This window comes from Miscanthus floridulus, chromosome 19 (genome assembly GCF_019320115.1).
Source record: "Miscanthus floridulus cultivar M001 chromosome 19, ASM1932011v1, whole genome shotgun sequence".
Classification (NCBI taxonomy): domain Eukaryota; kingdom Viridiplantae; phylum Streptophyta; class Magnoliopsida; order Poales; family Poaceae; genus Miscanthus; species Miscanthus floridulus.
The window spans coordinates 90,069,941-90,081,575 of NC_089598.1; the positions used below are offsets into that span (position 1 = coordinate 90,069,941).

An 11,635-nucleotide genomic window follows, 5' to 3' on the forward strand; every position below is an offset into this window, starting at 1 on the left:
ATAATTGTCCAATCGTTGACTAATTAGGCTCAAAACGTTCGTCTCGCAAAGTACAACCAAACTGTGCAATTAGTTTTTGATTTCGTCAACATTTAATACTCCATGCATGTACCGTAAGTTCGATATAACGGGGAATCTTATTTTTGCATAGTGACAAAGTTTAGATTTTGGTGGAAACTAAACATGGCCTAAGTCTAGAACATCTTTCATAAATGACACACACGTAAAAGCTCGGGTTATGGTTATTGCCCTGCCCGTCTGCCTGCCAGCGGGTGCGCGGATTGGTGTGGTCTCCACCGTATCCGACGGCGAAGTCCTGATCGTAACGTAGCGGTAGCGCTGCTTTTGTCACTGTGCTACCTTAGGCAATTTCTAGCAACTTGGAAATAGGATATTCACAAATATAACGTCGAAATCAAGAAAATGGCGTGGTATACTTCTCATGTCATATAGCTGATATAGTTAGTTTATGGTGTTACCCCTGATTCTAACATTGAAACAAACAAGAAATACGTCTGGCTCGCAATTTGGTTTTCTCGATCGATGAAAAACTATTAGTTCATCCACTCAAATTCACAAGAAATTTGGCGCGCCGAAAAAGAATTGGCAAGAGATTCGTCTGGTGATAGCTTTTGTTCCTCGATCGAAAGACCAGCCCCAGCTGTTGGCGAACTTGGCTTCCACTCCACACACAATAATGCATTCATGTGACATGAATTTCCAGTTGACCTTGTTCAGGAGAAGAGATTCCTGTGTTACTTGCTGTGCGAGTTGGATTAGTCTAGTAGTCTCAGGCCTTGTTTAGATGCCATTCAAATTTCAAGTTTTTTCACTCTCTCTTCATCACATCAATTTTTAGCCGCTTGTATGGAGTATTAAATGTAAGTAAAAAATAACTAATTACATAGTTTAGTTGGAAATCACGAGATGAATCTTTTGAGCCTAGTTGATCCACGATTGGACAATATTTATCAAATAAGATGAAAGTGGTACTATTGATCGGTTTCATTTTTTTGCAAAGTGAACGAGGCCTCAGTACGTACTACTAGAAAAGGCATTCGTTCATTTAATTTTTATCTAGAAAGTCTATGCCCTGCTCCGTAGGAAAAAGGCATTTTTGGCGAGACCATTGAATGTCCCTGCAGAAATAAACACGACCTGGTATATTCCGAAAAGGGAAATTCAATTTGAATCCGAGTCATCTGACCGACTGGTCTGCGAGCTGCTTGTCACTGTGTGCTGACCGCGGCGGCAGGTAGCAGCATCTTTTACCTTTCCCGCTTGCCAGCCGTGTTTATTTTCCTCTCATTAGACGTTAACCCCTGTGATATTGAATATTTAGACAAATACACGAAGTGTTAACTATAAGACTAATTATAAAATTAAATGTACAGATTGATACTAATTTATGAGATAAATTTTTAATCCTAATTAATATAATATTTGACAATACGGTGCTATAATAAATATATATTAACGATGAAAATAAATTCGTGCTACGCGCACGCCGACCCGCCGTCGGAGACCATGCCACGGACAGGAGATTGGAAACTGGAAAGACGAGTCTTACTGCTCGTTCTGTACCAACATCGTTCTGTACCAATGAATGATTCCCTTTTCCCTTCGTAGCGATTGGTGAACCACAAGCAACCACTCCTCGGAAGAGCTGTCATTTTTTATTTTCAGATATCTTATTTGATTATTTGTTTTATTCAAAAAAATTTATATAAATATCATCTATTTTATTATGACTTATTTTATCATTAGAAATATTTTAATAATAATTTGTTTATTTTATAATTTACATAAAATTTTTAAATAAGACGAACAATCAAATGTCTGGAAGTAAAAAATATCACTCTTTTTATACCGAGGGAGTACTGGGTTTGGTAAGCGCGTCATTTGTCAATTGTCAAGGTTGTTTGATAATGCCATAATGTTCTTTCATGTCTTCAAGAGGTGCGTGCTATTTTAGATAAGGTCTATTTTTTTCAAACTCCAATTTAATTGACAGATCGATTTTCAACATTAATAAGCTATGAAACATGTTTTTCAACCGTTAAAAACAGACAAATATGGTGCTTTTGCACATTTCAAAGGTGGTTTCCTAATTAATGTCTTATTTTAATCTCTAAAACTTCAGAATTCATTTATTTTAATCAGAAAACATGAAGCTAGTACCATTTCTAAAGAAAATGTTATTATCTATTTGTTTGTGGTCTATATGAGTTATTGGGAACTTCCTATTCCTCTATTACTTATAGTCGTGTTCATTATCTTTGAAAAAAAAAACAAAGAAGATTCAAATAGCTCCATATAGAGCATCACCCATACAACCTTTTTAGAAGAAAACTAATACTACTATGAAGTTTTCTAATTTAATAAAATAAGTTATTTGTGCAGTTTTGGAGACTAAACCGGCTTTTATTATATAGATATGAAGTTTGAAGAGGACTAAAATCATTCAGTTTCGATAGTCCAAGGGCGTTTGGTACACGATTTCATAATTTAGGGAACGAAAATTAGTCTGTCATGTAAGTTGGAGATAGAAAATTTAGACTTTACCCTCCTATTAAAGATTATCCGTTGTAGAGAGTATACACGTACACTAGAGTTATGTCTTTCGTCACCAAAATCACTTGGATTGAAATAAAAATGTCATGCAAGTTACCATGTCATCCTTGCGTTAAATATATAACACCTTTATTTTTCAATCAGCGGTATTGGTTTTGACAAAGTCGAAGCATTTCCATGATCTTGAGTTGGAATTAGGAGATGTTGATCTTGAAAAATCACAATTAGGAGGAGGGCTAAAATTAAAAGGCCCCTCACCTCTCATGAAAGCTAGCCATCACAAGGAATCAGTGAGACTCGATACACAAGCAACTATGGGCATGTTTGGTTGGATGCATCCACTTCATCCAAGCTGGGTGGGTTCGTATAATCTGAGAAAGAAGTCTGATTGGTAGCCTGCTGAGTTGATGCAGCCTGCATGAACGGATGCAAAAATATGATACGTCCAAAGCTTACACTGGCCATCCTGATTGGGTGAACACGGCGCATCTCGTACTCATGCACTTGTCGTCCTCTAGGGAAGAGTTTCTGCATGTATGTACATAGATTTTTTTTCATACCAGTATACCTCTATCCTAAAATAGAAGTGGGATACGTATATGTCAAATTTTCTCAACTTTAATTAGGTTTATAGAAAATATATGCAACATTTATATCTCCAAATAAATTTATTATAAAAATATATTTAATGATTTATCTAATGATACTAATTATATATTATAAATATTTATATTTTATATACCTCCATCCTAAAATAGAAGTGGGATATGTACAGGTTAAATTTTCTCAATTTTAATTAGATTTATAGAAAATATGTGCAATATTTATATATCTAAATAAATTTATTATAAAAATATATTTAATGATTTATCTAATGTACTAATTATATATTATAAATATTTATATTATATATATATATATATTTATCGAGTTAAAAGTGTTTGACTCGTTAAAAAAAGTAAGAATGACATCTCTTTCGAGACCGAGCGAGTATCATGCACTCCGAGCCTATCCATGCACCATACCGGTCGCCGTGCCCTCTCGTCGCCATGGGCCCACGGCCGTTATAGATAAATATATAAATGGATAGATATTGCCTCCACTTGCCATTCTCCGATGCTCACAACACAAGCCCCGGCTGACGCGGCGGCGGCAGCGGCGGGTCTCCAGCGACGGCGGCCACACGGCGCCCCGCCCTTAGCGTGCGCCAAGCGGCGGCGCTGTCAGTCCGCCTCGCCGGTGACGCGATTCTCTGCCCGCGAGGTCACCCCGGTTTCCTCTCCACCAGGTGAACCATCGGATCCCAGTCACGGTGATCGAAATCGAAGCTCTCGCCGACGCCGCCCACAGCTCTGACCTGACGCAACGACACCGTGTGGCGGATCCGATGTGGTGGCTGGCACCTGTGGGCTGTGTCTGGTGGTTAAATTAATGCGTGAGCTTATCCTCAAGGAATATTTAGCGGCGTTGTTAATTGCCAAACGGGTTTGGTGTGTACTGTATGTATGATCTAGTACGGCTCTGATTTGGTTGGCGTAGTTTGGTGGGCCACATGTCTGTGGGCTGTGGTACTTTGAGGCCCTGTTCGGCTTATCCCATATTCGGTTTGTTCAGCTTATTTTTTCAGCCGGAATAATGTTTTTTCTCACACAGCCAGAACAGTGTTTTTCAGTCAGTTTCAGCCAAGTTTCAGACCAGCGAATGAGGCCAGATCTGTCTGGAGCAGCTAAACTTTCACGGCTCTTCTCGTGACGGCTTCTCGAAGGGTTTCATGGTTCTATCCAACCCACTTGTCGGTTTGAATTTTTTCACAGAGTAGGTTGGTTTGAATTTTTTTATGGAGCAGTTCCTTTTTAAAAAGGACCGAAGTACTAGAGTACTGTAATACTACCTTCATCTAAAAAGAATGTAACCCTCACATATGGAAGAGTCAAATATTTCTAATTTTAACCAAGTATAAATAGTAAGCATCATTAGATTAGTCTAAAATATATTTTCATAATAAACTTAATTAGACATTCAAATATATATAATATCTTTTATAAACTTAGTCAAACTTAAAGATTATTTGACTTCTTGGAAAGCGAGATTTACGTTCTTTTTGGGATGGAGGGAGTATTTTGGACGAGTTACTTACTTGTGGGACAAGAAGGAATTAAATAAGGTCAAGTTGTGTCAAGTGTGGAGGTTTGCCCTCTATATTACTCCAAAGGCAAGTGGGATTAGTTTGAGACGTCGATATCCAGCGGTTTGAAAATTACTTGGACTCGGTTTTTGAATCACCAGTATGAATTGAAGAGACATGTCTGTTTTTTTTTTTTATATACATTCCAAGGGGAAGCGAAGGTTTTCTATTCACTGAAAAATCTGAATCATAAAGCAAAGCGAGAATAAGAAGATTGTGACTGCGACGTGGACGATTCAACGAAATGGTAGAGAACTCTCTTCAGGTGACACGCGAAAGATTTTATTAGCAATAATAAGGTTGGCGGAGCAGGGCATTATATTAAGATGGTACGTGCAAAGAAAGGTACAGGTCAGATAGTAGGATTCATGCAATCATCACGCTACCGGTTCCGGGATAGGCTGGCTTCATGGGATTGGGCCAGGTCTCAGTTTAAGAATGGTCTAGCCGACCTACTGCACACTTGTCCGTTTCTCAATGGGAGAATTCATATCACCAGCATGTGTCCACCTTAGCTCATAACTCGGCACTGAGATGGAAAGGGATTAATTAGTCCACAAATAACAAATCTCCACTGGGCACAGCGCGGACAAGCGAAAATGGTTCCTGGATAACGGTGGACACTGATGTTTATTGCATGTGTATAAAATGTTACATATGTACCGGATCCGGATTTAATCGTATTATTTCCACTATTTTCATACAAGTACAGCATTCAGATCCTTTGGCATGAAATCAGGTAGCTGGACTTGCCATTGCCAGTCTGATGACTGGCTCTGCTGCTTCCAAGAGAGGCGGGCACTAGCAACAGTGCTATTCTGCGATTGTTCACAAAGCTCATGCTGCGTGACATCCTGCGAGACTGGCTTCCTAGAATAGGGAAATCAAATCCTCAAGGTTCTCGAGATGGAAATGGTTCTTCTTCAGCCTCCTGCGGCGCGTGCTGCTTGTCCTGTGCACCAAACAGTTGCCATTTCAGTCAGATGGATGGCAACAACAGTTAAGAGCTAAGGAAACACAATTGAAAATTGTGAAAGGTTATAGTCAAACTGGCAGGAATTGAGCTCATAACGGAAGCAACAGATGCACATTACATTTGAAAACAATGCTTGCCCTAGAAAAAAAACCGTAAGTAGGACACTCACCAATATTGGTTATGAAACATCACGGTGTCTGCTGGAACAGGATTCCCATCATCATTTCTATTCCACTGGTAGACAGCATGAGTCCTGTTTTTCAGTTGTAAAATTGAATGACCATAGCTGGCCTCCCTGAACGCTGAGTAGTCTGGCTGGGGGTCATAAAACCTGCAAAATGGTGGGTTAACCCAACAGGCAAGGCTCCAAACACATCGGAGAAAAATGAAAGCAATAATGTGAAGGAGAAACTATCTATCTCTGATGCTAAAGGTGAGACGAGACTTGAAAGTTGAAACCATGACCTCAACCACAATTTTCTGTCTAGTAGGCCAGATGAGTGTATGAGTTTGGTAGACATAATAGCACCAATAAAACGTTTGCCGGCTAGTTCCTCTCACCTTGAAGCAAGTCCTTCCTGGTTGCCTCCATCACCAACTGTTATGTAAACGGGAGCAGACTTGTTTGGCACTGGATATCGATTTCCCGATGTTATGTTGTAGTTGACATTAGAAATGCGGTACTGCGAGTGTAGGGTATCAATGAGAAATCAACATTCAGATATCTGACTCAACTCTGAAGGAACAAATTGACAGTCCAGACTAAACTCAGAATTTCTACCATGTGAAAAAAAATCAAATGGAAGGAAACTTTGCTGAAGGGAAGAACTTACTGATCTCTCATAAGCATGAACATGCCCTGCAAATACCAAGTCGACCTTGTACTTCACAAACCATTTCTCAAAAGCAGCCCTCATACTCTCACCCTCCATATAATGTGCCTCATTGCTGTTGTACATGGGAGAATGCATGAGAACGATAAGCCAAGGTGTCTTTTCCCTGTCCACGCGCTTGAATTCATGCTTCAGCCACAACCATTGAGGAGTGTATTTTACTAATAACCATCAGAAGTTTAGAAGTTAGGTCACAAGCTTGAATGGGAATATGCCACAAAAGAAACTAACAAATCAGCTACTAAGTAAGGAGCAATCCAGCTACTAAAATCAAGCATGTTTCTGAAATCTAGTAGTATAACTATATATGATGCCAATTTAAAGGGATTACTGTGAGAATGTACTCGTTAGGGAAGCATTATTTGGCTAGTGAGAAATGACTACATTTCAGTCAAATCTTGCCTTCTGCGCAGGCTTGCAAATCCAAGTTCATTCACGAATTCGCAATGTTTTGCATCGTGCGAAGAGGAGTTATTTTCCCCTTATGACTGGGTAGATTCTTTTGTACAAACCTAGCTTCCTTTTCCTTGTTTGTTTGAACTTTTTTTTCCCTAATATATATATTTATTCAGTATAGGGGTTCACCCCTCCTGTTTCTTTCAATTAGGGAAGCACTAACACCTATTTTCCACCCAACACTACAGGTTACAACTGCTCATCACTTAACTGCATTTAAACTTTCACTTTTCACCAAAAGCAAAGGAATCTTGGATATATAAATAAAAGCATCAAGGTGTAACACACAAATTACTTTAAACTTCTTGCAGCCAGAGAACTCCATATGTATGGCAGAAACAAAAGAAAACAAGCTTGAAGAGAATGTTACCAAATGGAGAGTAGCTAGACAACACGATGATATGAGCAGATGCACGCCTGACAGCATACCACATAGGAGAACTGCTCTTTGATGCCAAATATGGAGTCATATATCTATGCAGATATGGCTTGAATGTAGAAGTTTCTCCCTGGAAATATCAAATAAAAAAATAAAGAAGTTACTGAAAGAAAAGACAAGCATGCTTTTTTTCCCTTTTAAAACAGGTTTAGGTAGTTACGTTCAAATGGAAGGTGCTGTATTAGCAAGGATGTGAACATAAATTACCAGATCAGGCCTGTACTCTATTTCATGGTTTCCAGCATTCCAAATCCATGGCTGGTATGCAGTACTGCTCTCAACAAATCGACCCCAAGAATCCCAACGAATGCCATCATTATGTTCATATCTATCAGCATACGACAAGTCCCCAACAAATAGAACAGTTTGACCTCCAGTTTTCTCATAGTGTTGAAGAGTTGAGAGAGAATTAAATGTTTGCCCCAGATCACCTGGAACAACAGAGATGGAAAGAGTTGGGATCAATCTGCTCAAAGCGCTGAATCAGTAATACTAAGGCAATATTATTTGCCTAATTTTTGTCCATGACGAGAAGGGTGGGCCTGGTGCAAGCGGTAGAGTCTTACCGCCTGTGACCGGAAGGTCCCGGGTTCGAGTCGCGGTCTCCTCGCATTGCACAGGCGAGGGTAAGGCTTGCCACTGACACCCTTCCCCAGACCCCGCACAGAGCGGGAGCTCTCTGCACTGGGTACGTCCTTTTTGTCCATGACGACTAATCGATTTTCTATTTTCCCAGAATGCCTTTTATGGAAGGTCAGAGTGCATATCAAGAGTTGTTTCAGAATATACAAGGTAAGATTGTAAATATAGCCATTAACCAGGCTTCATCATTATATAGTGTAAGCTGATTAAAATCAACACATGTTTGCTGTACTCAACACCTATACTATCCATTTGGGGCTCTGCTCCCTCAGATATGCTGACACTCTCTGACGGTGTCATGGGGTGTGTGTGGGGGGGCAGGATGTCTGCATGGCGGTGGGGATAGGTGTCCCTTCAGTCATGTGTGCCATGATTATTTACATTTTCTATGGTCAGCATTGCAGAGGTAGCCCACACAGTATTGTTTGCTCCAATTTCTAGCTTGCTAGGCAAGGTCAAAAGCAATCTGTGACCAATAGTTGCTGTCATTTCACACAGCTGTGTCTCATGCAACCTAGCTAGGGCAGGGGTTGATAGAGGTCCAACACAATTGAACGGCAATATGCAGTGATCTAAAGTAATAATAATTAAACAAGGAAAGACAAACCTATGATGCCAAATGTGTATGATGCATCTGGATCAATTGCTGGAGGCGTTTCAAACCAGAATTCTCGAGCTGAATATCCACTTCCAATCTTGTAATAATATTTAGTGCTATACTGCAAAGTGAAAACAATAAAGTTACAGAATATATTTGGAATTTTACATAGCATCATGTTAGAATAAAATAACCTTGTACAGTTGAAATTCAATAAAGAAAATTTCTGTGGCCAATCCAACATGTGCATACTAATTGAGAGGTAGCTGTGTAAATAGCATTCTAAAAAGTAGCTGCATTAATAAATTTGTTTCATCAAGAGAAGTCTATCTCTATTAAAGAAGCATTGTGTTTGAGTTATGATATTCGGCAGGGTGAATAGTGTGCAGGGCAAACATTTTGAATAAGAATATAACATAAAGCCTGAATTGAAGTATAGAAAAAAAAAATGAAACCTATTAGTATATTACCTCAAGGCCATCAACAAGGCAATGGTGTATGTATCCAGATTTGTAATCGTAAAACGTATAATTTGTTGTTGTTCCTTCTGCTTTCTGGTCAAATTGCTTCTCCTTGCCATAAAACACTTCACTTGGCCCAGGTTCTTCTGGAGTAACCCAAGATACTATAACTGCCTTTCCATCATAGTCACCTTGGGTGATATGAACCTGGTACCAGCATGATGTAAGCACTAAAGAGACTATACAATGATAGCACGAATAATGAGCTGGAATCTGGTGACAAAGTTACTTACCTGCTGTGGAGCATTGTATCCCTTTGGAATCGCAAACCATTCACTATCTAGAGGTATATCTGTAGATGGGAACTCTGTGCGCACGTAAGAGCTTGTTCGACCAGAGGCAACACCACTAACCAGGCATGAAAGAACATGTAGCGATAACACGAGTAAGCCCCAGCCCCTCATTGATTCAGGAGTTGATGTTACTCAGCCTAAAATTACAAAATCAATTTGCAAAAATGCTTAAGAGATTCAATGGATTGCAAATGAGCTAGTTTTCACTGATCACACAACAGAAATATTATAGCAATAAACCAGCAACGCTGTATTACTACTACACAAAAGACCTGGTCAGAAGAATAGCAACTAAAGTTATTATATTGTGTAAGAGCAGCAGAACACATAGATTTCATTAGTTTGATACTTCGATATTACCACGATTAGCCTGAGATCATCACTGTGGTCTTAGATACAATGTCAGCAGATGGCTAAAGAAAAATTAACCTTGCCTCATTATTGTGATATTGCCAAACATGACACACTGCCCTTAAATGCAAATATGATCACTCATCTATTATATAGTAAAAGTAGGTGGCAAGTCTTTTGCAGAAACCAAGGAAGGAGGAACCTTTTAGAAAATCTCACAGAAAAGGAGAACATCCAATTTTCCAGCTATTAGTCTGGTGGACCCAACCCATGGTTAATATAGATCATAACCATTTGAGATTACTAGGAACCTATTTTAATCCAACTGTAAAGTGTAGAAAGAATCTTGAACCTACAGCCCGTACTCTAGCATGAAAAAAAAAACGAATAAGAGAACATGACCAAACTACATATTTATTGGCCGTAGAGCTGTCATTCAAGAAATAGTAAGAGCAAACAAATAGAAGAAAGAACATACGGAGCAGCACAAGCGTACAGATGAGGAAGGACAAACGAAGACAGAGAAGTCTTTCCAGTTTCCAGCCCCTCTCTTTACTTGGTTTTTCCTTGATGAGCTAAAGGTGTGCAGAAAATAGGAACTATCCCAACAATTGAATTCATTTCTGCTTGGGATTTCGTACTCACCATCCATCTAACAAGAATAGTAGTTCTAACTATTTTTTCTTCACACATCAGTAGGCTCAGTACATATAACCGTTGCAAAAAATGTTTGATTTTGCTTATTATAAGTTCTGCAGGAACATCAGTTCGCACGAGTTTCGTTGTATCCCCGACTTAATTGGGCACCAAGAACTCAGGAAGTAGTGTGATGCCAGCCAACTAGTGTGATCTTGAGCCTGATGAAGAAGCAAAGGAACCTAGGCAAAACATGGATAGATGGATTTGGACTAACAGCGCACCACGCAGCACGCCAATACACAACACACCGAGCCAACGTAGAGACAGAGACAGAGAAGATTTGGATCTGCTAGCGAACAAGACCAACTCATAGAGAAACGGAGGCCGTCCTAGGATTACCTGCCAACGAAAGAGGACACCAATTGGCGCCCGGGTGGATCTCCGCTCCACAAAGGAGGAGATGAGCAATGGCGGCAGCGCACCCTGGAGCGGCAGGTGGAGGAGCCTCCCGGCGGGCTCGTGGTCGGCGGCGCTGCCGCAGCGTTGGCAAATCACCAATCAGTCCAGTTTGGCGAGCAAACTAAGCCGTGACGGAACGGCAAAGAGAGAGCCCCAGACGCCAGCACGGATCGGGATGAGTCACACTAACTGACAAAAGGGTCCCACCTGTCGACATCCCTCGTAACTCGCAGCGTGTTCGTTCGGACGTGGCTTGTCAATCGTAAATTTTCAAGCGCAATGATATTTTTCTCTCACACTACTTTTTCACGAATCCACGATGATACGAACCCGCCGATTGGTTGGTTGCGCCGCGGCGGACCCGCCACCGTCACCTCACAGATTCCAGTTCGCTGGGCCGGATCTGACCGTCAGGATGGATCACTATTGTAGCCCAACTAGACCCAAATAGAGCCCAAAAAAGAGCCCGTTACTCTCCGTCTGCTCGACCGAAGCCCACAGCCACACACACTCAGGTTGTTTTGTTTCCTGGCGACACGCGATTTCCTGGCCGCTGGATTTGACGCTCGATTTCCTGTGCTGTTTGATTTGTCTCGGCCGCTGCCGTCT

The 11,635-nt window shown here is 40.4% G+C and overlaps 1 protein-coding gene across 1 annotated transcript; it reads right to left on the reverse strand.

The window, feature by feature from the left end:
- Positions 1-5,359: 5,359 nt before the first annotated feature.
- LOC136527876 (phosphoenolpyruvate phosphatase-like) lies at positions 5,360-11,180 on the reverse strand. Its single transcript, XM_066520729.1, has 10 exons — positions 10,967-11,180; positions 9,518-9,714; positions 9,234-9,431; positions 8,773-8,884; positions 7,731-7,954; positions 7,455-7,593; positions 6,569-6,789; positions 6,297-6,418; positions 5,905-6,066; positions 5,360-5,711 (listed from the first exon to the last, which is right to left on the reverse strand). The coding sequence occupies exons 2-10, from the start codon at positions 9,686-9,688 to the stop codon at positions 5,630-5,632; spliced, it is 1,431 nt and encodes a 476-aa protein (XP_066376826.1). The 5' UTR covers positions 9,689-9,714; positions 10,967-11,180; the 3' UTR covers positions 5,360-5,629.
- Between the last annotated feature and the right edge of the window lie 455 nt (positions 11,181-11,635).

Coding starts and splice junctions, on each gene's coding strand:
- LOC136527876 (XM_066520729.1), bottom strand. CDS start 9,688: ATGAGGGGCTGGGGCTTACTCGTGTTATCGCTACATGTTCTTTCATGC. Junction 6,790..7,454: donor GTCTAGCTACTCTCCATTTG/GTAACATTCTCT, acceptor GATGGTTATTAG/TAAAATACACTCCTCAATGG. Junction 6,419..6,568: donor TTCATGCTTATGAGAGATCA/GTAAGTTCTTCC, acceptor CTACACTCGCAG/TACCGCATTTCTAATGTCAA.